Below are 27,399 nucleotides of genomic sequence, written 5' to 3' on the forward strand. Positions count from 1 at the left end.
ACTACATATAAAATATTACGATACCAACCAAAGTCTCTGTTAGCCTTCCCCTAATCCTCTTCACCTTACTCTCCTCCCAGAGGTAGCTAGTATGGTGAAGCTGACATTTATTATTTCCCTTGCATGTTTCTACTTTTACTACAGATACACACACACGATGTCTTGATTCCAAAAACAAGATCATGTTTTCAAACTTTATAGATAAAGTAACTTTTTTTCACCCCAAAACCCATTTTTTTTATGCTTTTGAGATTTGTTTATGTTGATAAATGTAGCTCTGGTTGATTCTTATCTATATTCATTACGGAATTCCAATTTATTTACTCATTCTCCTGCTGATAGGTGTTTAGATTTTTCCAACTTGTGCTATTACAAACAGTGCTACGGGCCGGCCCCGTGGCTTGGTGGTTAAGTGCGCGCGCTCCGATGCTGGCGGCCCGGGTTCGGATCCCGGGCGCGCACCCAGGCACCACTTCTCCGTCCATCCTGAGGCTGAGTCCCACATACAGCAACTAGAAGGATGTGCAGCTATGACATACGACTATCTACTGGGGCTTTGGGGGAAAAAATAAATAAATAAAACCAAAAAAAAAAAAAAAAAAAAACAGTGCTACAATTAACTTTCTTGACATATTTCTTGTGCATCTGTGTATGATTTTTCTCTAGGGTAGTAATCTTCAAACTTTTGAAGCACTTCCAAAATAATTTTAAAATTCTGTTTACTTCCTTGTATACTTTTAGATTGACATGCAGTTGACATACACCATTTTAAAAAAAGTAGATTTATATAGTCGCAAAGAATGTAATTTCTGGTGTATTATAAATAGAGTTACTGAAAAAAACCCATTATATTACTTTTTAAAATTTATTGGGTGGAATCCAAGTTCCATAGTAGTTTGATAACCACTCTCATTCATTTAAAAAAAATACATGTATAAGGTCTTCTTTAACAGTCATTTTTTGCATTGTTCCTTTTTGTTTTTGCTTAAATTCTTATTTTCATTCTAATTCCTCCATATAATTTTTTCTTTCTGGGGTATGAATTCTGTCTACTGATTTGGATATCACACACCACAAATTCCACCATTTTATTTTATTTTATTAATATTTTTTTTTTGTGAGGAAGATCAGCCTTGAGCTAACATCCATGCCAATTCTGTTCTTTTTGCTGAGGAGACCGGCCCTGGGCTAACATCCATGCCCATCTTCCTCCACTTTATATGGGATGCTGCCACAGCATGGCCTGACAAGCGGTGCGTCGGTGCGTGCCCGGGATCCGAACCTGGGCGCCAGTAGCGGAGCACGTGTATTTAACTGCTACACCATGGGGCCGGCCCCCAATTTTACCATTTTAAAGTGTACAATTCAGTGATTTTTAGTGTGTTCATAAAGTTGTGCAAGCATCATCACTATCTAATTCCGGAATATTTTCATTATGCCTAATAGAAACCCTGTACCAATTAGCAGCCATTCCCCATTTCTCTTCCTTCACAACCCCTGACAGCTGCAATCTACTTTCTGTCTCTGGATTTGTCTCTTCCAGACGTGTCATATAAATGTTATCATACAATATGTGATTGTTTGTGACTGACTTTTACTTAGCATAATGTTCTCAAGATTCATCCATGTTGTATCGTGTCAGTATTTCATTCCTTTTTATGGCTGAATAATATTCCATTGTATGCATATACTACATCTTATTTATGCATTCATCAGTTGATGGATATTTGTGGTGTTTCTGCCTTTTGGCTATTTTGAATAATGCTGCTGTGAACTTTTGTGTACAAGTTTTTGTGTGGACATACGGATATGTCTCTTGAGTGTATACCTAAGAGTGGAATTGCTGGGTCATAAGGTAATTATATTTTATTTTTTGAGAGAGTACCAAACTTTTTCACAGCACCTTCATCGGTTTACATTCCTACCAGCAATGTATGAGGGTTCCATTTTCTCCACATTCTCACCAATATTTATTTTCTGTGGATCTATCTATCTATCTATTAATTTATATAATGTGTTGAATAACCTTGTACACATGTCATTTCACACATTTGTGGGTCTGTCTTTAACATAGTTCTCAGAAGTAAAATCGCTTCATCAGAGGGATATATGCATTTTGAATTTTGTTAGGTATTGCCAAATAGCTTTCCATAGAGATTTCCCCGATTTACATTACCAGCAGAAATAAGTTATGGCTTGTCTTTCACTTTCTTTATGATGTCTTTTTAACCGAAATTTTAGATTTTAATGTTGTCAGTTTTATCACTCTTTTCCTTTATGATTTGTGCTTTTTGTGTTATATTTAAAATTCCTTCCCTGTACTAACCTTGTAAAGCTATTTTCCTATATTTCTTTCTCAACTTTAAAAATTTTTGCTTTTTTACATTCTGGTCTTTTATCTACCTGTAATTTATTTTATGCATAGTTTTGTTGTAATGACCTAATTTAATTATTTTTGTTTGGTAAGCAGTTGTCCCAGTCTCATTTATAAAATAGTATGTTTTCCCCTGTACAGATATGAAATGTACCTTAATCATATAAAACTTCAGATTTGTCTTGGTTGTTTTTAGCTCTTTGCTCTTCTAATTTCAACAAAAGTCCTTATTGAGATTTTGATTGGAATTTCATCTGATATTGAGATTAGCCTAGGGAAATTTGTCATCTTTATGATATAGTTTTCCCATCCTGACATGCTTATTCCTGACATGATTTATATTTCTATTTATTTAGGTCTCTTTTATGTCTTTAAGTAAATTCTTATAACTTTTTTCAAAATGGTCTGACATAACTTTTATTAGGTTTACCCCTAGATGTATAATTTTGTTGCTATTACTATAACCTAATTGATTACTGTAGTACATAGGAATGGAATTTTTTATTGTTATTATTTTTATTAGTATTATCATTATAACACTAAGTAATATTTAGCTTGTGAGTGTCTGTGGTTGTCTGGGTGACTTGGTGGATCTCTACTGAACTTACTTCTTTTTTTTAATAATTTTATTTATTTATTTTTCTCCCAAAGCCCCAGCAGATAGTTGTATGTCATAGCTGCACATCCTTCTAGTTGCTGTATGTGGGATGTGACCTCAGCATGGCCGGAGAAGCGGTGCGTCGGTGCGTGCCCAGGATCCGAACCCGGGCCGCCAGCAGCGGAGCGCGTGCACTTAACCGTTAAGCCATGGGGCCAGCCCTGAACTTACTTCTTTAGGTGTAGGCTGGAGCTTGGCTGGGCTCACCTGGTGGGAATAGGGTGTGTCAGAACTGTCTCCTCCTCCTTGGACCAGAGGCTAGCTAGGTCTTACCATCATGGTGATGGCAGAGGTGCAAACCCAGAATTGATTTTCTTATATATTGAATTTGTTTCCAGGAAACTTTCCCAAATTCTTGTAGTACTGATAGTTGACTATGGATTCTCTATGGATTCTCTTAAGTTATCTATGTTGATAATCATGCTGCCAATAAATTGTGACAGTTTCTTTATTTCTGATCTATATACTCCGTGTTTCTTTTTCTTATCTAATTATTGAGCTGTTTAAGGTCTACAGGACATTGTTGAATAGTCTTGTTCCTGACTTTAAAAGAAATCTTCTAGAATAGTGCTTGGTACATAGTAGGTGGCTGACAAGCTCCTGGATCACAGGGAATTACAACCTCTCATAGGGCACCTATAGAGTTGGCTAGCATGCTCACTGCTCTGGTTTTCATGCCTCTATTTATTTTTAGCCCTTAGTGGTCTTTCTTACTTTTTTTCAGGTCCAGCTGTGCAGTTAAAATGATGCAAATTGCATATTGCATTTTCTGCTTGATTTTAATGTAGTCAAGTGTATTATTTTTTTCCTTTACAGTGAACACTTTTTGTATATTGTTGCAGAAATCTTTCTCCACCCCAAGGTTATGGAAATATTCTTCTGTATTATCTTCTGGACATTACATTGTTTTGTCTTTCACATTTAAATCTAAAGTCTTCCTGAAATACATGTTTATGTTTGTGTGTGTATGTAATGTGAGGTAGGAGTCAGGTTTGTTTTATTTTCCTTACATATGTTCATTTATCCAGTCCCATTTATTGATAAGACCTTTCTTTCCTCACCATTCTGCACTGCTACCTTTGTTATAAATCAAGTGTTTAAATATATATGTCTGATCTGTTTCTGCACTCTCTATTCTATTCCGTTGGTCTATTTGTCTATCCTTATGCCAGTAATACCACACTGTCATAATTAGTGTAGCTTTATATTAAATAGTTTTCCCATCTTGTTCTTCTTCAGGTTTATTTTGTCTATTGTTGGTCCATGGCATTTCCATATAGATTTTAGAGTCACCTTGTCCATTGTGACCAAAAACATATCTTGAAAATTTGGTTGGGGATGTACTAAACCTATAGATCAATTTGGAGAGAATTGACAACCTTTATAATTCTTAGCTTCCAAAATAAGAACATGGTATATACCTTCATTTATTTAAATCTTCTTTAATTTGTCTCAATAATGTTTTATAATTTTCTATGCAGAGGTCTTATACATCCCTTTCTAAGATATTTGATATTTTTGATGCTGTTGTAAACTATATCTTTTAAGATTTCTTTTTTATTTTTTGTGAGGAAGATCAGCCCCAAGCTAACATCCGATGCCAATCCTCCTCTTTTTTTTGCTGAGGAAGATTGGCCCTGTGCCCATCTTCCTCCACTTTATATGGGACGCTGCCACAGCATGGCTTGACAAGCGGTGTGTCAGTGCGCGCCCAAGATCCGAACCTGTGAACCTCTGGGCCACCAAAGTGGAGTGTGCGCACTTAACCGATGCGCCACCGGGCCCGCCTCTAAGATTTCATTTTTTAATTGCTGCTGTTTTAAGGGAATGCAGTTGACTTTTTGTCTGTTGGTCTTGTGTCCAGCAACTTTGCTAAACTCTTTTATTGATTCTAGTAATTATCAGCAGATTACTATTTCACTGGGAAAGAAACCTCTCCCTTGATCCCATGGCTCCTCATGTTGCCTCATTTCTGTGTTTCTTTTTACAACAAAACTCCTGAAAATGAAATTGTTGTCTGTTTTTGCCATCTCCCACTTCCTTGCTTCCAATATTCTCTTTAACTTGTTACGTTCTGAATCTAAAGGAGCAACAACTTCCACAGCCTCCCAAATCCAGTGGTTAATTCTTTCATCTTATTAAAGTTTATAACATTTCATACTTCCTTTTTGAAAACTTGCTCTGGGCTTCTGGGACCCTTAGTTTTTTCCTATGCTTGACTGACTGCTCATTTGCAAACTCTTCCTTCTTCTGTGCTCCAAAAATTAGAGTGCCTCAGGGCACTCTCTGTGTATCTGCACTCAATCCTCTTCTGTATCTACACCTCATATTCAGATGTTCTTCTCAGTCCCAGGACTTTAAATACTACAAAATGGAACCCTTGATTTTTTTCCAAGCCTAGTCAATCTTCAATTTTCTCAGCACAAAACCTGAGTGTTTTCTTTACTTATTCTCTTTTCTATGCCTCCAAACTATCATCAGATCTCATCTCTAAAATTTATCTGAGAACCTGCCAGTGTTCTTTTTTTCTCCATTTGTAGGTAGGAGCCAGATTGTGTATGTCTTGGAGTCTTTTTTTTTTTCCTATGAGGAAGATCAGCCCTGTGCTAACATCTGCCAATCCTCCTCTTTTTTTTTTTTGCTGAGGAAGACTGGCCCTGTGCTAACATCCATGCCCATCTTCCTCCACTTTATATGGGACGCCACCACAGCATGGCTTGCCAAGTGGTGTGTTGGTGCGCGCCCGGGATCCGAACCGGCGAACCCCAGGCCCCTGCAGCGGAGCGTGCGCACTTAACTTTTTGCACCAACAGGCCAGCCCCTGTCTTTGAGTCTTAAATAACCATAAAAACATTCTGAAAAGTGCACGGTGGTATGCAAATAAAAAGTGTCAGATAGCTAGGAGGAGTTGGAGTTAAATGTGAGGATCCTTAAGCTGCTTTTGTTTCTTATCCTTGCTCATTGCTTTTTCTTTCCTTTCATTACTATATATTTACATGGACTCTTTGAAAGAGATGTAGTTACAAAGAGCTGATTGCCAGTAGGATTGGTCTTTGGTTGAATGTAATCCTATTTTGTGCTTATTTTTGCCTAATATTCAGGGCCCTGTGAGGTTATTGGATACACAAGAAAGATTGAGAGCATATACCAGAGAGGGGAAAGTGTGTGTGAGTAGCTGAATCGACTTTCCAGGGAGAGACGGGGAATGTGGTATGAGTAAAAGCACAGCAGAGATGAAAATGGGCCTGGAGTGTTGGGGGGCAGTGATGGAAACTGGCTTATCAAGGTGAGATCAAGAATTGATATTCTTGGGGCCGGCCCCGTGGCTTGGCGGTTGGGTGCGCGTGCTTGGCTACTGGTGGCCCGGGTTTGGATCCCTGGTGTGTGCCGGCGTGCCACTTGTCCAGCCATGCAGGGGCCACATCCCACATACAGCAACTAGAGGGATGTGCCACTATGACATACAACTATCTACTGGGGCTTTGGGGGAAAAAAAGGAGGAGGATTGGCAATAGATGTTAGCTCAGAGCTGGTCTTCCTCAGCACAAAGAGGAGGATTAGCGTGGATGTTAGCTCAGGGCTGATCTTCCTCACACACACACACACACAAATTGATATTCTTAGTAGCCAGGATGTCAGGATCGGCAATGTAGACTTCATTCAGTAGTTTGTGTAGAGTCATTGTAAAAACTTGGCAAGGGTAGTATCATGGTGGCATTGGTGCTTTAGGAATGGTGTTGTGGCCGTAGGGTGCATAATAGACTTTGTGGGCAGGTCTTGGAAGCTGTGAAGATAGCCAAAGGCTTTGGCAATAAGACTACTGTGAATTGTTTTGATCTTGGGGTAGACTGTAGCAGTGGGAATGGAGATGAAGGGATGAATCTAAGGAAGCCTTTGATGGCAGTTGTATCATAAATTGGTCATATGTTTGATGAAGGGGATAAAATAGAGGAAGAAGCTAACAAAGGTCACACCAACATTTTGGGCCTGGGAGAATGGGTCTGTTTTATCATTTCAGGTGGACTGTAGTTGAGTGGAAAGAAATACTCCCCCCATAAGATTAATTTAATATCTCTAGTTATTAGCTAAGTATGTGTCTAGAATCCTGGAAGAAACAAGGGGACCACACAGAGCAGACCACAGTATAGCTTATGACAGAACCAGATTTTTTGGCTCCTGGTTTCTTTGTAGGGTTGAGTTTTGTTGTTTTTGGACTGTCAGTTGTTGCTGTTGCACTGCCCTTTTATGCTCTGAATTTTCATTTCTATTTAGAAAAACATAATTCAAACGATCCTTATAAGGCTGTTTAAGGAATACTTTACATAAATTACTGGACTCTCCTGGTTCTTGAACCAAACTAGGCATCCACAAGGCACCTCCTCATCTGAGGGGTTAGAGTAGAGTCAGCGTTCATATGTCTTTGAACAAAGGTTTTACCTTCAGTTCTTTAGCTTCTGAAGTGCTCATCTCTCCAGACTGTTGTGGATACACATACATATCCGGGACTTTCTTTGTAGTAAACTGCAAGTAATAAGAGCTTGAAAATTTTGTTGTGAAATTTTGCTGGAATTGATATTGTTATTCATCAAGCAGCAAACATTACATGAACATCTATGATGTTTTAGGCACTGAGGAAAAAGAGTGAATGAGAAATCATGCTAGTCTAATGGAAAGACATATTCTTCTGTATGAGTAATAATCAGACCACATCACAAGTCTGAACACAGAGAAGGCATCACTCAGCTCAGTGCAAAAAACACTGGACATGGTTCCCAGAATTCCAAAGGACATTTGAACTGAGATCTGAAAGAGTGGTTAGGAGTTTATTAGGTGGGGAAGCAAGAGAGAGGGTAGAAGGGAAGTTATTCTAGACAGAGAAGTCAGGATATGCATGGGGATTTACGGACCGGTGAGTTGAGGGAGGAGAGTGACATTCAGTATTGCTGCAATATGGGCTGCTCAGCGCGGGGAGCAGTGGCTAGAGATGAGCAGGAGAGGTAAGTTGAGGTTGGATTGTGATGGACCTTGTTGCAGGGCTAAGGCAAGCAAAAGTTTCTAAGCAGGTTTTGACATGATCATATTGGCCTTTGAGGAAGGTGACAGATGACTCTGTAGAGAACTGGCCAGATCAGGGAGTTGGGCTGAGCCTTTGCAGGAGACCAGGCTTGGATGAGGAGCATTTGAACCAGGGCATTGGCATTGGCAGTGGGGATAGGAGAGGGACAAAAATAAGAGTGATTTTTGTAGGCTGAGTGAATGGGGTGAGGTACAGGAAGAGTTGATAAGTTTTGAAAGATAGGGTAGATGATGACAAAATGGTGAAAAGAAAACAAGAAGTAAAAGAAGAAGAGGATTTAATGATTTAAATTTTTCTCGTAGGAAATATGAGTCTGAAACATGAGTCTAGCTTTGTGCTGAAAATGTGGCTTGAGTAGCTATCAGCATATAGATGGTACATGAAGCCGTGAATGCAGATGGGATTACCTATAGGGATCATGGAGAACTGGATCCGGGACAGGTCCAAGGACAGAATCCAGAATTTGAGCAAAAGAATGGTCCTTTATTTTTGTTGAGTCTTTCAAGGTCAATGATTTATTATTTTTTAAAAATATGAGGGAGCCATATTATTTTATGGTAGTTTTAATTATCATCATGGATGAGTATAGTAGGATATCTTAAACATTAAAACATAGCACTCATTTGTAATGTTATATCATTTATAGTAGTTGTAGATTTATTATTTTTAATAATTAGGACAAATGCTTCATCTGTTACATTTTAGGGCCGGTAGTAAGAATAAATTTTCACAATGAACTTTTTTTATTGTATTTTTTTTTTTTTTTTTTTTGTGAGGAAGATCAGCCCTGAGTTAACATCCGTGCTAATCCTCCTCTTTTTGCTGAGGAAGACTGGCTCTGAGCTAACATCTATTGCCAATCCTCCTCCTTTTTTCACCCCCCCCCCCAAAGCCCCAGTAGATAGTTGTATGTCATAGTTGCACATGCTTCTAGTTGCTGCATGTGGGACGCAGCCTCAGCATGGCCGGACAAGCTGTGCGTCCGTGTGCGCCCGGGATCTGAACCCAGGCCGCCAGCAGTGGGGCGCGCGCACTTAACCGCTAAGCCACGGGACTGGCCCCTATTGTATTTTGATTTTAAGGAATTAGATAAAAATTTTCTGACTAAAGGTGAAACTTAAGAACATGGAAATATTTTCAGTATTGGTGCCAAAAATTCAGCCACCTTAATGTCTAGAAATTCCAAGATTGTATATGGAAGATTTGTTCTTAATTTGGAGTATGTGTTAGAATCATTTAGCTTTTAAAGACACCAATGGGGCCGGCTCCGTGGCTTGGCGGTTAAGTGCGCGCGCTCTGATGCTGGCGGCCCGGGTTCGGGTCCCGGGAGCGCCCCGAGGCACCACTTCTCCGTCCAACGTGAGGCCGAGTCCCACGTACAGCAACTAGAAGGATGTGAACCTATGACATACAGCTGTCTACTGGGGCTTTGGGGGGAAAAAACTGAATAAATAAAAAAAAAATCTTTAAAAAAAAAAAAAAAAGACACCAATGCATTGCTGGATCCCACCTGAGAGGGGTTTGTGTTGGGGCCCCAACATTTGTGTTTTTTAAAGCTTTGTGGGTGATTGTGATGTGTATTCTGGTTGAGAACCCTGTACCAGGGGTTTGAGCAGGGGCTTTGTTAATGTATTTTGTTTCTTGCTCTTATAGTTAACTTCTTTGCTTAAAGCTGTGACAACAAAGGCCACAATACCAGCAAGTTAGTTGATCTGACCATCATGGTGAGACCATTTGAATTTTATGTGAATGTAAATTATAAAACAAAATTCAAAAGTAGTTTAGTCTGGGCTCAGATCATTAGAGGACTGGTTAAGTAAAATATAGCATGTCCACACAATAAATGAGGTAGCTATAAAAAGGAACGAGGACTATCTCTATGTATGCTATGTGGTTGTCTCGAACATATATTGTTAAATGAAAAAAGCAAGGAGCAGAACAGTGGTGTTGTATGCTACCATTGTGTGTATACATAGACCACCAAAGGAATAATAAACCAAAAACTAATAAAAATGGTTACACTAAAGAGAGAGAGGGAATGGGGTAGAAGAAACAGGGATGGAACCTAGACTTCTGAATGTACTTTGTTTTGTGGATTAGTCTTTAGAACCATACAAATTCTTTACCATATTATAAAACAATTTATAATTTATTATAATTTATAATTTGAATTATATATTATAAATATATATTTATATATTATAATTTATTATAATTTATTTATAACTTATTATAAAACAATAAATAAAAATGAGAGAAAAAAGCATTCCTTAAAAATCAAATGCAGAATGAAATAAGTGAACCTAAATGAGTATCAAGTTTGAGGCCAAAGCACATAGAGAGTATTTCAAGTGAGTTTGAAACATAGTGATTTGACTGTATGTTACTAGTGGGATATACCCCCAAGGACAAAGAACTGCAAAGGTGTCATGAACTGTTTTTAGTAATCAGATAGTTGGTAGTAATATTGATATTGTTATTCTGGAGGTGTGTGTTGTAAGGTAAAGTAAGTGGATAGTTATATTGGGTTGAGGCCTTAGATTTTGGTGTGGAAAAGAGATATAATCAGAGAAGTTGGGTAAGAATCCTGGGATCCTAAATTTGAGCTGCAAATGTTAGTATGAACTCATGATGTATTTTCTTTTTCTTTTTTTTTTTTAAGTGTATTTTCTTTTTTAAAAGTATATTTCCTAGTTTCTTTCTGCTGAAATATCCCAGAAACCAACCTAGGTAGTATTAAGCACTTCTAGTGCCAGACACTGTTCTCTAAATAATAATTCTCACTAAAAGGAGCCTAGGGTACCTTGGAAAAATGGAGCCAGGAACTCTATAAAATGAGCCTGGAACATCTTTTCATATCACAAAACAAGCTGCTTGGGAGATTTCTGTTTTTATCAGTGATAGAATAGCTTTTTCTAAGCCACGCTCTAACTGAGAACAACTAGAAAAGCTGGAAAATATTTTTTTTTAAAATCTGTTTGAAGACTTTGGAAGGTGAGCCAGGTAGACAACAAGGACTTGAGAGACCAAAATTTTGGAGGGAAGAAAAGCTCAGAGGGGTGAGGCCAACTTTTGGTATAGCTTTTCCCATGGAGTGATTGACTGATTTGAAATGTGCAACTAAGAGGTTGAGCAGAAAGTGGTGGCAGAAACGGTGAGATACTAAGCAGAGTTTTCTTGGTAGTTATCCAGAGTTGGGTGACAAAACTGGAGTTTAGGGCCTGCAAAGAAAGAAGGGCACTGGAAAACACCTCGGGCTTTTAGTTGGGAATTCTGAAGGATAGGCTACATCCTGTCCTTAAGGATCAGCTCTCAAAAAGGCTGAAGCCCAGCTTTCAAACACCTCAATCCTTGATTGGATTAAGGAGATCTCCTCCTTGCTTGATTGCTTGCTAGAAACAAATGTAAGTCTTCGCTGGAGGAAGACATCATTGACCATTGATTTAAGTTATCTGTGTAGTTTTATATATTTAGTGATAATATATGATTTGTACTTATATATAACTACATGTAAAAATATTATATTTGTGTCTTAATAAATGTTTATAAAACTTAGTCTAGCATTCAGTAAAAAATGAGATATATAAAAATAATTTACTAAAAATCAAGAGAGAAAACAGATAATTGAAACAGACTCATAGAGAGATTTCCAGTAGAGATGAGATGATATAGACCCATTTTCCCTGCTAAGTCCAACTGTCAATCTTGGAATTGGTGCAGAAGACAACTTTTTTTAAGAAGAAGGTGAGCTGGTTTGGGACCACAGGACTAGAAGAATAGCATAGCTGTAGGGCCTCTTGGATCCCCCCACCCAACAGAAGAAGGCTACCTAGTCCCAGTTTCTTGATCCCTCTACCTAGCAACAGAACACAGTCCAGGTAGGCTCATTTCTCTGCTAAATCAAATGGAAGTCCCTCTGAAAACTTCAGACAAGCTTGATAGCATCAGTGAGGGGGATCAGTTGGGAGCCCCACTGAATATAAGTGCTGAGGAGAATCATTGTGTTTCCCTACCTGTCTTGAGACTTCTGTTTTCTGCTGAGAGATATCAAGGCGGGTGGGCAGAACTGGCGAGAGAGATTCAGCTGCAACAAGCATTCCGGTCTGAGAAGCATCTTTGTCCTTGAGGACTCAAGACTTTCCTCTCCCACCCAAAGACACCAGTGTGAGCACTGCTGGCGAAAGGACACAGCTACAAGCAGCCTAGTCCAGAGAATTCTCTTTGGCCATGTGGGCCTTAGCTGCTGCTTCTTTACCCAGAGACACAGGGGCAGATAGGTGGAAGTGGCAAGAGAGACCCAGCTATAGCAAGTGGCACATTCTGGGAAGCCTCTTTGTCGTTGTGGGTTTAAGACTTGCCTTTCCCATTCAGAGACACTGGGAAGGCGGGGGGCAACCTGGGGTCATTGCACCCCTCCCTCACCAAGAGATACCTGGCTGCCTGGCTTGGGGAAACTCCTTTTGCCCCCTCAGGCAGCACCAGCAGGGACCAGTGGGAGCCAGGTGGACGCAGATAAACAAAACAAGCCAAATAGCACCACAAAGGCTTGGAAAGTTAATCTGCTTTTGGAACAGTAGCCCAGAAAAATAGGCCAAGATCCACGTGCTAAAACTGGACAGCGTGACTACCTGCTAAAATAAAAACGTAATAAGACCATATGTTGTGATTTCTAATGTAATAGACAAAATGTTCAAGATACAATAGAAAATCACTTGTCATACCAGTAACACAGGAAACTGCAACTTGAGTCAGAAAATATAATCAACAGACACCAACACAGGATGAATCAGATGTTGGAATTTTCTGACAAGAATTTTTAAGCAGCCATCATAAAAACCCTTCAAGGGGCCGGCCCGGTGGCGCAAGCGGTTAAGTGCGCGCACTCTGCTGCGGTGGCCCGGGGTTCCCAGGTTCGGATCCTGGGCATACACCGATGCACTGCTTGCTAAGCCGTGCTGTGGCGACGTCCCATATAAAGTAGAGGAAGATGGGCACAGATGTTAGCTCAGGGCCAGTCTCCCTCAAGGAAAAAAAAAGGAGGGGGGAGGATTGGCATCGGATGTTAGCTCAGGGCTAGTCCTCCTCACAAAAAAAAATAAATAAATAAAAACGCTTCAAAATCAGTTAAAAATTATCTTGAAAAACATAAAAATACAATATCTCAGCAAAGAACCAAATAAAATCAATTAGAACCGAATTAGTGACAGTGACAGAGGATAGAATCAGTAAACCTAAGAACAGAACGATAGAATTCACTCAATCTAAACAACAGAGAGAAAGCAGACTTGAAAAAAATGATCTGTGGGAAAAAGATCTAACATTTGTATAATTGGAGTCTCAGAAGGAAAGGAGAAAGAGAGAGGGGCTGAAAGACTATTTGAAAGAAACAATGGCTGAAAACTTACCAACTTTGGCAAAAGAAATAAAGCTACAGACCCAAGAAGCTGTGCAAACCCCCTACAAGATAAGCCCAAAGAAATCCACACCAAGAAGCATTGTAATTAAAATCTTGAAATCTAAAGGTGTAGGATACAAGGTTAATATACAGAAGTCAATCACTTTCCTACATTCCAGCAATGAAGAAGTGGAATTTGAAATTAAAAACAAAATATCATTTACATTAGCGTCCCCAAAAATGAAATACTTAGGTACAAGATCTATATGAGGAAAACTATAAAACTCTGATGAACAAAAATCAAGGAAGAACTAAGTAAGTGGAGAGAGGTTCCCTGCTCATGGATAGGAAGACTCAATATCGTCAAGATGTCAGTTCTTTCCAACTTGATCTGTAGATTCAGTGTAATCCCAATCAAAATCTCAGCAAATTACCTCGTGAACATTGATAAACTGATTCTAATGTTTATATGGAGAGGCAAAAGACCCAGAGTAGCCGACACAGTATTGAAGGAGAAGAACAAAAGTATTGGAGGACCAACTCTATCCGAGTTCAAGACTTACTATAAAGCTATGGTAATCAAGACAGTGTGGTATTGGCAAAAGAATAGACAGATCAATGGAACAGAATAGAGAGCCCAGAAATCTAAAGGTAAAGAAGAAGTCTTGAAAGCAGCCAGGGAGAAATTATGCATTACCTATAGGGAACACGAAATAACAGTAAATTTCTCATCTGAAACCTTGGGGGCCAGTGAAGTGCACAATATTTTTCAAGCACTGAAATAAGAGAATGGTCAATTGTGAATTCTGTATCCAGCAAAACTCTCAGGAATTGAAATAAAAACGTGCTCAGATGGTGGAAAACTAAAAGAGGTTGTTGCTGGCAGACCTACCCTTAAAGATTGGCTGAAGGAAGTTCTTTAAACAGAAAAGAAATGTTGGAAGAATGAATCTTGGAGCATCAGGAAAGAAGGAACAATGGAGAAAGCAGAAATATGGGTGCATATAATAGTAGACTCTCCTTTTCCTCCTGAGTTTTAGCAATCATATTTGATGACTGAATAAAAAATATAAAACCATCTGATACTAAATATGGTGATACTTAAAATAATGAAGATAAAGGACCTAAATGGAAGTTTCCACACTCCACTCAAAGTGGTAAAATGTTATTACCAATAGATTGTTATAAGTCACATATATGTATTCTAATACTTGGAGTAGCCACTAAGAAAATTATACAAAAATATAAAAACAATATAAATAAATCAAGATGGAATCTCAAAAAATGTTCAAGTGACCTGCAGACAGGCAAAAATAGAGAAACAGAAGAATGAGAACCAGAGAAAACAAATATAAACCAAATAGTAGAGTGACAGACTTAAACCTTAACATATCAATAATTACCATAAATGTACTAATAATTACCTTAAATGTAAATACAGATTCAATGAAAAAAACATGACTCAACTATATGCTGCTTATAGGAAAGTCACTTCAAATTCAACAACATAGGCGGGTAGAAAGTAAAAGAATGGAAAAATTATACCAGGCAAACATTAATTAAAAAAAAACAGGAATGGCTTTATTAATATTTGGTAAATTAGACTTCAGAGCAAAGAAAATTACCAGAGACAAAAAAGAACATTACATAAAGATAAAATGACAGATTAAACATTGCCAGGGGTTAAGGATGTGAAGTCTGTGTGGGAGATATGGGAGGGAGGTGTGTGGTTATAAAGGGGCAGTATGGGAATCTTTGTAGTGTTGGAACTGTTTAGTATCTTGACTCTGATGGTGGATACATGAACCTGCACAGGTGACAAAATTGTATAGAACTTACACACACACACACACACACAAATGAGTGTAAGTAAAATTGTGGAACTCAGAATAAGGTTGGTTTATCAATGTCAGTATTCTGGTTGTGATATTAGACTCTAGTTTCGAAAAATGTTACTGAGGAAACTGGTCAAAATGTACAGGAATCACTCTGTATTATTTCTTTCTTTTTTTTTTGTCTTTTTTTTTGTGAGGAAGATCAGCCCTGAGCTAACATCCATGCCAATCCTCCTTTATTTGCTGAGGAAGACCGGCCCTGAGCTAACATCTATTGCCAGTCCTCCTCTTTTTTCTCCCCAAAGCCCCAGTAGATAGTTGTATGTCATAGTTGTGCATCCTTCTGGTTGCTGTATGTGGGACGCCGCATCAGCATGGCTGGAGAAGCGGTGCATCAGTGCGTGCCCAGATCCGAGCCTGGGCCGCCAGTAGTGGAGCATGCGCACTTAACCGCTAAGCCACGGGGCCGGCCCCTCTGTATTATTTCTTGTAACTGCATATGAATCTATTATCTCAACTAAAATTTAAATTATTAAAAAATGCAGGTTCAGGGAAACTAAGAAGACATGACAACTAAATGCAATGTAGGATTCTGGATTGGATCTTGGAACAGAAAAAGGACAGTAGTGGAGACACACACAGACAGGAAAGTCAGCAACTAGAGTGATTAGAATCAGATTTTGAAATAAATGATTAATATCTTTAAGAATTTAAATGACAAGATCAATAATTTCAGCAGAGAATTTGAAAATATAAAAAAGAATTAACAGAAACTGAAAATACAGGAACTGATTTTAAGAATCTTAGACACAGATGAAGAGAAAATCAGTGAACTGTAAGATATGTTGGAAAAAATACCTGAATAGAAGCACAGAGAGACAAGGGATGAAAAATACTTTTTGTTTGTTTGTTTTTGTGTGTGTGAGGAAGATCAGCCCTGAGCTAACATCCATGCCAATCCTCCTCTATTTGCTGAGGAAGACCGGCCCTGAGCTAACATCTTTTGCCAATCCTCCTCCTTTTTTTCCCCCGCTTTTTCTCCCCAAAGCCCCAGTAGATAGTTGTATGCTATAGTTGTACATCTTGCTAGTTGCTGTATGTGGGATGCTGCCACAGCGTGGCCTGACAAGTGGTACGTCGGTGCATGCCCGGGATCCGAACCAGGGCCACAGTAGCGGAGTGTGCGCAGTTAACCGCTGAGCCACGGGGCCAGCCCCAAAAATACTTTATCATTTGCATGCTTGCTTGCATTGGTTCTCTCTCTCATGCACACAGACGTGTACACACACAGTTTTCTTTTCCTTGAACCATCTGAGAGTAAGCTATATATATATCATGGCCCTTGACCCTTTAGATTAAAATATTTTAGTATTTATTTTGTGAGAATAGTGGTAGTTTTAAGAGACTTAAGACTTAAATCTTAAGGTACAGTTTTCACCTTCAGTAAATTTAACATTGATATAATACCTTAATCTACTGTTTGTACTCCATTTTGTCAATTCACCTAATATCCTTTATATCATTTCCCCCTCTCCAGTACAGGATCCAGTCTAGGGTTTGTATTGCATCTAATGTAGAACGCAGGTCGGCAAACCTTTTCTGTAAAGGACCAGCCTAGTAAATATTTTTGCCTTTGTCTCTATCACAGCTACTCACTGCTATTGTAGCGTGAAGCAGCCATTGACAATAAGTAAGTGAAAGGGTGTGGCTGTTTCCAGTAAAAAAGTGGCAGGCAGGATTTGGCCCAAGGACTGTATAGTTTGCTGATTCCTGATCTAGAACATTTCTACTGCTTTTCTTTTCCTCTTTTTTTTTTTTTTTTAATGTTATTGACATTCTTTCCTGCATACATCCCTCCTCTTTTAATTCAGTGTCTTGCTTTGCTTTTGTTTCATGTTTTCTCATGGTTAGATTCAAGTTATGCCTCCTTGGCCAGAATACTGCATAGGTGAGGGAGTCTCCTCAGGTTATCACATCTGGAGACACGCAACACCTATCTATCCCTTATTTTTTATATTAGTTTTGTTTTCTTGTTTGAGGTGTTGTCTGGTTTTTCCACTATCTACTTACTATTTTTTCTCCTCCTTGCAGCCAATAAGCAGTATGTGGGGAGACACTTTAAAACCATGCAGATGTCCTGTTCCTCGTCAGATTTTCCTCCTGCATTTTTTTTTTCCCCTGAGGAAGATTTGGCCTGAGCTAACATCTGTTGCCAGTCTTCCTCTATTTTGTATGTGAGCCACCATCACAGCATGGCTGCTGACAGACGAGTGGTGTAGGTCCACGCCCAGGAACTGAACTCAGGCCACTGAAGCAGAGTGCTCCAAACTTAACCGCTAGGCCACTGGAGGTGGCCCTCCTCGTGTTTTTTAATGTCTCTTAATCTTAAAAATATTTTAATACTCCTCTCTCAGTAATTAGTAGAACAAAGATTTGAAAACGCCTGACCCAATTGACATATAGAGAATACTGTACTATATAGTTGCTCTGCTCCTCTAAATATTCATGAGTCAAAGAAGAAATCACCCTAGAAATTTGAAAATATTTTGAACTGAATGATAATGAAAGTATTATATGTCAAAACTGAGGTATACAACTAATGCCATGCTGAGAATTAAAGTTATAGGTTTAAATGTGTATGTTAAAAAAGAAGAAAGATTGAAAATTAGTGATCTGAGTTTTCAACTCAAGAAAATAGAAGAAGCACCACAAAATATACTCAAAGTCATGGGAAGGAAACAATAAAGATAAGAGAGAAATTAGTTTAATATAAAACATGTGCAATAGAGAGGTTTAACAAAAGCAAGAGTTAGAAAAAACTAATAAAATTGATAAACTGCTGGAGATATTGATAAAGAGAAAAAGAAAACAAATTACTGATGTCAGTAATGATAAAGAGGACATTACTATAGATCCTGCAGACATTGGAAAATATTAACATAGAAGGATATTAGTAACAAGTTTATTCCAATAAATTTGAAAAATTTAGATGAAATGGCAAACTCTAGTAAAACCAGCTTACTAAAAAGAAAGCTTTAGGCCCAGATGGCTTCATCAATGAATTCTTCCAAACTTTTATGGGAGAAATAGCACTACGCTTGCGCAGACTCTCCTAGAGCATAGGAAAAGACCTGAAATTTCTTTCTTGTTTTTATACAGCCAGCATAATTTTGTTATTAAAATCTGACAAAGAAGGAAAGTAGCAAGTCAGTCTAACTTACAAAAATATAACAAAACTTAAACAAAATATTTGCAAATTGTGTCCAGCAAAATATAAAAAGAATCATGACCATATTGGGTTTATTTGAGAAATTCAAGATTGATTTAATGTTTGAAAATCAATATCATTCACAACATTAACAATAAAGGAGAAAAACCAAATGATCATTTCATTAGATACACAGTTTAAAAAAAAATAGAACTGAATACTCATTAATGATGAATCTTCAGTAAACTAGGAATGGAAAGGTACTTCCCTAAACTGGTAAGGGTTTTGTACAAAGAACTTAGGGTAAATATCATACTGCATGGTGAAATATTGAAAGTTTTCCCTTGAGATTGAGAACAAGGCGGGAATACTTACCATCACGAATTCTTTTCAGTATCATAATGGTGATCTTAACCAGTTGTACTGGTTAAGGCAAGGAAAATAAAGTGATAAATGATGGAAAGGAAAAAAATGAAATAGTCACTTTTTACAGAGGATATGCTTGTATTATTCATAGTTTTTGCCTGGGATAACCAGGAGATTGGTGTTACCATTGTAGAGATGAAAATTTCATTGTTAAAAATATATGTAGATGGTATTTAAAGATTTGAGACAGTATGAGATCACCTACCCAGTGAATTTAGGCAGAGAAACAGACTGCATTAGAGATTGGGAGAAGCAGGTGGACTTTTCAAAGGGAACTGAGAAGAAGCTGCCTGTGAATCCAGAGTGCAGAGTTTTGGGAACCAAGTGAAGCAAGTGTTTTAGGAAAGAGAGAGTCATCAATTATTGCAGATGCTGTGGGAAAGTGAAGTAAGAAGGGATCTGAGAATTCACCTTTGTATACCTTAAGAAAAGGATTTCAGAGGAGGGGTGAGGATCATAGCCCAATTGGAATGGGTTAAGAAATAAGGAGATGAGAGTAGATAATTCTCAAGATTTTTGCTGTAAAAATGAGTGAAATAGTAGACAGTAGCCTAAGAGGAACATGAGATGAAGGGAGTTTATTTTTTAAGAAGGGAATCCAACAGCTTGTCTTATGCTGATCCAGTAGAGAGAAAAAGTGTGGGATCAGGGTTAGAATTAGGTTTGTTCTGGTATTGCCCTTGATTGAGTAGAGTTTAAGAATTCTGGACCCAGGTAGAGGGGTGTGGCTCTAGATGGATTTAGACAGTTGATCCATTGTAACTAGGGGGAGGGCAAAGTACATGCATTTATTAATGGGAAGAAAATATAGTTCTCTCCTGATTTATTTATTCTTTCCACAGCTATTCACTTAGTGCCATTAGGATGCCAGGCACACTTCTAGGCACTGGAAATAGTGAACAGAACAGACAAAAATCCTTGCTGTCATGAAGTTTACATTCTACTGGGGGAAAATAGATATGAACAAGTGAAATAATCCACTGATCATCAGCTGAAATTGAAGAGAGGGAAGAGGGTTTGGGAAGTTGAGAGATAATAAGATATAAAAGTGAATTGACCAGGGAAATGAAAGGATTGGCTGTCCCACAGTGCTAAGAACCTACTTGAGAGGTGTGTTTCTAAATGTGAAGTGAGACCAGTCAGCACAGTGTTGTGTTTCTAGCCTTATCCAGCTTCTTGGTTGTATACACAGCGTAAGCAGAGAGTTGAGTTCAACCAGGTTTAGGGTATGCCATATGTATAGCTGCAGCTTACTAAGATGCCATGAGTGTAAAATGTACCTTTACCTTGTGTACTACTAAGAAAGAAAAAACACTACCATTTAAACTGTGACCTACTGTTGATTTTACAATGTAACCTGGTTTTTGAGCTATTAGGAAAAAAATGTTCATGTTAGAATTGGTGAGATAAGTAGTTGGGATGCTTTTAGTTGGAAGCAGCAGAAAATCCCAACTCAGCTAGACTTTAACAATAAGGAGGAGGAACATGGCAGCCTGAATGGGGCTTGCTTCCCTGGCTCTCCCAACTGCAAGCACTCTGTTTCTCTTGAGTCATCTTACTATGGGGACCTATAGGAAACTGGAGGATCTAAGTTCTGTTGTGATCTTTCCAGACAGAGAGAACTGGTATGTAGCTGAGCCAGTGTAGCAAGGGGCAAGGACCATGAAGCTGCAGATCCTGGAAAGTGGGATGATGCACCCATGGAGTGTAGTAGGTCTTCATGACCTCCACAAGGCCAATATATTGGTGAATGGATGGGCAAAATTTTACTTGTGCTTGAGGCTGGGGATTACTGGGAGACCTGAAAGCAGAGAAGATTCATACCTTAATGATGGAAGTATAAGATGGTATAACCTCTTGGGAAACAATTTGGGAGTTTCTTTAAATTTAGGTGTATATCTATACTTTGATCCAGTGATTTCACTTTTCTGTATTTATCCAAGAGAAATGTCCACACATGTCCACGCAAAGGCTTGTACACAAGTGTTCTTAGCAGTTTTATTCATAAGAGCCTACAACTGCATAATCCAAGTGTCCATCAACAAGAGAATGGATAAGTTGTGGTATATTCATACAGTAGAATACTTCCCAGCAAAAGAAGGAGCAAGCTGTTGATACACACAATCCTCAGAAACATGCTGATCAAAAGAAGTGAGACACAAAAGTGTCTGTATGATTTTATTAAATCAAGTTCTATAAAACTGGTTTATAGTGATAGAAATAAGATTTGTCTTGGGCGAGATTACTTGCAGAGTGGTATGAGGGAGGTTTTGGGGGCAATAAAACTGTTTTCTATCCAGTTTGAAGGGGATTACACATGTGTGTACATTTGTCCAAACTTATCAAATTGTACACGTAAGGCGGTTGCATTTTATTATTTATAAATTACTCCCCGTTAAGATTGATTTAAAAGTTTGTTTGGAAGGAATCAAATCACTATAGCAGTCATTATGTAAATATGAATAGATTATATTGTGGCAGTAAAATTGTCAGACTAGGTTAAGGAACAAAACCTAACCATGTCCTGTTTAGAAGAAATAAACTTTTGAAAATTTGATATAAGGAAATACGAGAAGTAAAGAATTGGACAAAGATCTAAGGCTCAGGAAAACAACAACAGAAAAATCAGTAATTATAGTAGTGAAAAAGGTAGAATTTGAGCGTCAAACTAGGTAAATGGGTTATTATCAAAAGGGACAATTTGTGAAGATCTAATAGTCATAAGCTTACTGAATGGCTAAATACAGAAGGCAAAAATAATGTGAGTGCTGTGCTGGAGCAGTCATGGTATGGGATTTCAGTATACCTTTCTCAGAATTAGATCTAACAGATAACAAGTAAGAATATAAAAGAATTGAATAGTGCATTCAATCAACTTAGTTATATATATATGTATATTTACAAATAGTAGTTTACATTCCTATGGTAGATTGTGTCTTTTTTTTAATGTCCAAGGAACTTTGGTCAACGTTTATCAATGTCCAAGGTACTTGACCATAAAGTAAGTCTTAACAGGTGAGAAAAGTTGAGGTTTTATAGTGCACATTGTCTCGTAATGATACAAGTAAATTAGAAAGAAATAATTATAAGATTGTTTCTTTTGAAACCTACCTCCTATGGAGGGTTCCCCAATTTTCCCTGTATTTGTTTCCTCTGCAGAATTACCCTTAGCCTATTCTTGAATTGGGAGATTGGTAGAAGCAAGAAGTTAATTCTTTATATTTCTGGTCTTGTTGAAAAGTCTTTATGTTCAGTTTGATGCCTTTGTGTGACTGCTGGTGAAGTGGGCACAGAGTACCAGTATCCATACCTAGATCACCAGTGATACCATAAAACTTGACTTGAAAGTTTAGGCTGATATTCCAGGCCTTCCCCTTTTCAGTCTCTAAATTTTCAGTAACCACTTCTTGGCCGTTCACTAGAACACAGAGAATTGCAAATTGAAAACTGATAAAGTTTAAAAGAAACAAGAATATTTAATAGAGAGGGGATGTGGAGAACAGCATATTCTCATATATTGCTGGTGCAAATGTAAATTGTTACAGCCTTTTGGAAAATAATTTGGCGGTTTGGCTAACAATTAAAATTCATATTCCTTTGGCTCAGTAACCCTCCTCCCAAGATTCTATTCTTAGAAATAAAAGCACAAGTAAGGCCATATGTATAGGGATATTTATTGCAGCAGTGTGCATAATGCCAACCAACTGAAAACAAAATGACTGTTACTAGGAGAAAGGCAGAAAAAAAATGATACCTCCATAGGTTAGAGTATTATGCTACGTGAAAAAGAGTGAATTAGACTAATACCTGATTAGTTGGAGAGATTCCCACAAAGTTTTGTTGAGTGAGAAAAGGAAGATGCAGAAAAGTTTATATAATAATTTGTGTAACCAAAAAATGATTTAAGAGAACCATGCGTATATCATGGGCACATGAGTATGAAGAAAAATAGTTAAGAATGCTTACTAGGTGGTTAAATGTTTATCTTAGTGGCGGTGGGGTGGGGTGGAGTACTTGGGGAGAGAAGTAAAAAAAGAAGAATTGTCTTTTAGTTGACCAAAAAAAGCTGTCTGTGATCATGTCTATTCATTATTGTAAAATTATGTAAATGTGTTTGTTTAAAGATACTAAGTAAATATTTAAAATAAAAATGACCTATTCTTTCTAAAAGTGGCACTGATTTGCAAATACCTGAACACATCCGTGTGAAGTTCATGGAAACTCTTAGGAGCAAAACAGGCATAGCAGAAAGCCATACAGGCATAGCAGAAAGCCATAAAACTTTTTGAGCTAGAAGACCCCAGAACAAAGAATCAAGGAAAGACACACACACACACACCCGCCACCCCCCCCCCACAGTGGGAAATTTATTTATCCATAAAACTGAGGTAGTCGCTGTGGTTGGTTGGTACTGTTCTTCAGAGACCTTTGCATTCCTTTGGTTTCTTGTTCTTGGCGTTGGCTTTGTGTTCAGGCTCGCAGCGTGATGGCTGCAGTACTTCCAGCTGTAAAATTCAACTCGAGCAAAGTCCGGAGGGAGAAGGATGGTCTCTTTGGACGTCTGTTGTAGGTTGGGTTTCTTGGAAGCATTTGCTGAGATGGAGTTTGGGGTACAAGTTGGTTATAATAACCCATGAGAGGAAGGGGCAGGAAGCAGAACTGGACAAAGGAAGAAGCTGAGCTTCAATGCAGGCCTGACAAAGGGAGCTCTGGAGCAAGGGTTGCCTGTCTGAGTTGTCCCATGTTGGATTGAAATGCCCCAGTCATTATACCCCCTATGGTCTGGGCTGCCCTGGGCAGGGCATGACCTGGGGCAAGGCAGCTCCCGAAGGAACTGACAGCTGGAGGCTGTCTGATGACCACACTCCCTGCTGCACCTAGCAGTAAGTCCTTCCTTGAAGGGGAGACCTGAGTGTGCACCTCCCTGTCTACCACACTGTCTTTTTGAGAAAATATTTCGTAGAAGCCCTCCATTAGACTTCCCCCCACATCTAGGTAATAGATTACATGCTGTGACAGAGACTAATAGTTACCTTCACAGTGTTCATAGCCTTTCTCTAGTAAAGAGAATCCTGATTTTTCATTGGGTACATGCTAATCTGGCATAATGGCTACATTTCTCAGCCTCCGTCTACATTTAGATGTGTCAGTAACTTTTGGTTGATGGAATGTAAGTTGAATTGTCATCTTCGACTTGGAGGGGGTGTGCACTTTGTTTTCTTTTCCTCCTTGCTGTGTAGAATATGGAAATAATAACTGGAGTTTGAGCGGCCATTTTTGATTATGAGGTGGAAGCCACATGTTGAGGATGACAGAGCAACAAGATAGAAGAACATTAGGTCCCTGATGATCATGGAAATGCCTTGTGTGCTCTGGATTGCTAACCTTTGGACTTTATATGTTGGTTAAGCCATTGCTATTTAGGTTTTTTTGTCAGTTGCATTAGAACCCGAATCTTAACTGATACACATTTCTAATCAGTTATTGGCAAGGGGCACAGGAAACCATGATTGTCTCAGACTTAGATTTGGGGGATGGAACGGATGTTGGGGAGTAAGTAACAGAGACAGCTATATCAGGCAATACATCGGAGGGAGAGAAGGGCAAAGAAGTCAAGGGATTTGCAGGAGATGATAATTGTGATGGACCATGGAATCTTCACTAGGTAAGTGGGAAAGTGAATTGTATAGGTGGTGGGTGATGAACAAGAAGTGGTAGTTCAGTGATTAGAGGTCCCCATGGGGATGAAGACTTAACTGGAAAGGGAGAACTAAGCTAAATGAACTGGAGAGATAAGAGACAGTGGCACAGTGTAGGATGCCTAAAATGGAGATTTTGGTGGTAGTGCTATTACTGGTAACCGCAGGGCCCAGAGGAATGGGGGACTAAAGTGGGGGTGGAAGAAAGATCGTTAATGGTGAAGTTAAGAAATGCGTTTTGGATGTTGATGCAGTTGAATGGAAGGCAGTGAACTAGATGCTAATATCTTCGGTGGGTGAGGAGGAATAATTGGGATGTCAGTAGATAACTCAGAAAGTAAGGGAGGCAGATGCAGAAGAGAGCGTCTGTTTCAGAGAGGCTGACATTGTTGATGGAAGAGGGAGGAAAAATAATCTGGAAACAGCAATGAGGAAGGAAATAGCATCCTTCTTTTTTTCTTTTTTTTTTTTTGGTGAGGGAAATCAGCCCTGAGCTAACATCTGTGCTAATCCTCCTCTTTTTGCTGAGGAAGACCGGCTCTGAGCTAACATCTATTGCCAATCCTCCTCCTTTTTTTCTTCCCCAAAGCCCCAGTAGATAGTTGTATGTCATAGTTGCACATCCTTCTAGTTGCTGTATGTGGGACGCGGCCTCAGCGTGGCCAGAGAATTGGTGCGTCGGTGCACGCCTGGGATCTGAACCCAGGCCGCTAGTAGCGGACCGCGTGCACTTAACCGCTAAGCCGCCAGGCCAGCCCAAGCATCCTTCTTAAATATTAAAAATTTCCGGCCCAAGCATCCTTCTTAAATATTAAAAATTTCTCTGTAGCAAAAGATACTAGACACAAAGTATAAAGAAAAAATAAATGGAGAAAATACATGTATATTACATTTAACATATAAATTAGAGCTCCTTAATATGAAAAGAGCTCCTAAACGTTAATTTGAAAAAGACAAGTTGGTAGCAAAGTGGGCAAAGAATATAGAATCTTAATTCACAAAGGAGGAAGTGCAAATGGCCAGAACATATGAGAAGATATTCAAACATCAGGGTTAGTACCAGTCAAAACATTAATGAGATACTAGGATATGCTTATCATAATGGCAAGATCTAAAAACATTGATAAACTTCAGGCTTGGCATGAGTGTGAGAAGACAGGTGCTGATGTACACTGCTCGTAGAGTGTGGTAGATTAATCGCCACTTCAGAAGAAGCAGCTAAATGGCTATGATGGGTCTGTTGTGTGTTGTGGCTTGATGTGCTTGCCCATCACAGTTATGCTCTCCACAGTGTTATTGTATTGTACATTTTACTTGTAACTTTAACTGTGATCTTATTTTTAAAAAACCAACTCATATTTATAAATAAGTCCTTGTGGCCATTTTTATGGTACAAAGTATAATTTTCCCATCTCAGCTAGAAAGATTTAGATGTTTTTGTTCGTTGCTGTTGGTTTTAATATATTTGTGTCTCCTTTTCTTTAAGTGTATGTATTTGTGTCATCCAGATTTGTGTAATGTGAATATAACTATCCAGTTATTGTCTTCTGGTTGTATAGTATGCATTAATGTACCCGCTATGCTTAACTTGGATTGTATTGAGAATTAACAAAGATATTAATATATGAAATTTTGATGGATTTAAGTTTTGTTTTTTTTGTATTACAGACTAACTGGATCTTCTGGGTTTGTAACAGATGGACCTGGAAATTATAAATATAAAACGAAGTGCACGTGGCTCATTGAAGGACGGTAAGTAGTAATGGCAAATTTAATTTGTTTTTTAGGATAGAGCTCAGTGTGGCATTGCTTTTCCTATAAGTAAAATTAACAATCTATAGCATAAAGTACTTAAAATATTTTTTATTTGATAATTTTTTGTTTGACAAGTGAATTGGATTTTCTTATTTTTCTTAGTCTTCACAGTTAATTAAAAGAAAAGTTCATGTTGATTTAATGCTGCAAATGAATTGTACACAAATGAAAATTGTATATTTTCAATTGTAATAGTTAAAAAACTGTTGAGTATTTTAAATAGTTTTCTTAAGGCATTAGAAAATTACAATATTGTGTCATTTTTCTAATATCTATTTTTATTATAGGCAGGAAAAGCAGAATAACTGTTATTGCCCATACAACTCCTTCTCTGTGCCCCCTGTACCCCTCCAGCTATTGCCTTCTTTTTCTCCTTCTCTTCATGATAAACCTTTAAAGAGGTGCTTCTCAAACTTTTGGTCTCATGACCTCTTTACACTCTTAAATTTTGAGAATGCCAAATAACTTTTATGTGGCTTATATCTGTGTTTATCATTTTAGAAATTAAAACTGAGAAAAATTGTTTATTAATTCATTTAAAAGCAACAATAGTAAACCTACTACATGTTAGCACAAATGACATGTTTTTATGAAGAAAGCAACCCCTACATTTAAAAAAAAAATTAAGAAGAATGGCATTGTTTTACATTTTCGTAAATTTCTTCTACATCTGGCTTAATAGAAGGCAGCTGGATTATCATATTTTCTTCTGCATTTACTTTGTTAAAATATGTTATTGTGGTTGAAGTATGTGAGGAAAATTAGGGTTCACTTGAATATGTAGTAGGAAAAAAGAGGACATTTTAATAGTCCTTTTTTTATTTTTTTTTGTGAGGAAGATCAGCCCTGAGCTAACATCCATGCCCATCCTCCTCTTTTTTGCTAAGGAAGACCAGCCCTGTGCTAACATCT

At 38.2% G+C, this 27,399-nt stretch overlaps 1 protein-coding gene across 2 annotated transcripts in view; it reads left to right on the forward strand.

The window, feature by feature from the left end:
- Window positions 1-27,399, forward strand: part of ATRN (attractin) — a 161,045-nt gene that overhangs the window by 12,020 nt on the left and 121,626 nt on the right. For both annotated transcript variants that reach the window (XM_004433802.3, XM_087445542.1), the window contains exon 2: window positions 26,341-26,424. In XM_004433802.3, coding sequence (XP_004433859.1) covers window positions 26,341-26,424 — 84 coding nt within the window. The remainder of the gene's footprint in view (window positions 1-26,340; window positions 26,425-27,399) is intronic.

The sequence above is a fragment of the Ceratotherium simum genome, chromosome 21 (assembly GCF_057802395.1).
Source record: "Ceratotherium simum simum isolate JZ-2026a chromosome 21, ASM5780239v1, whole genome shotgun sequence".
Taxonomy (NCBI): Eukaryota; Metazoa; Chordata; class Mammalia; order Perissodactyla; family Rhinocerotidae; genus Ceratotherium; species Ceratotherium simum.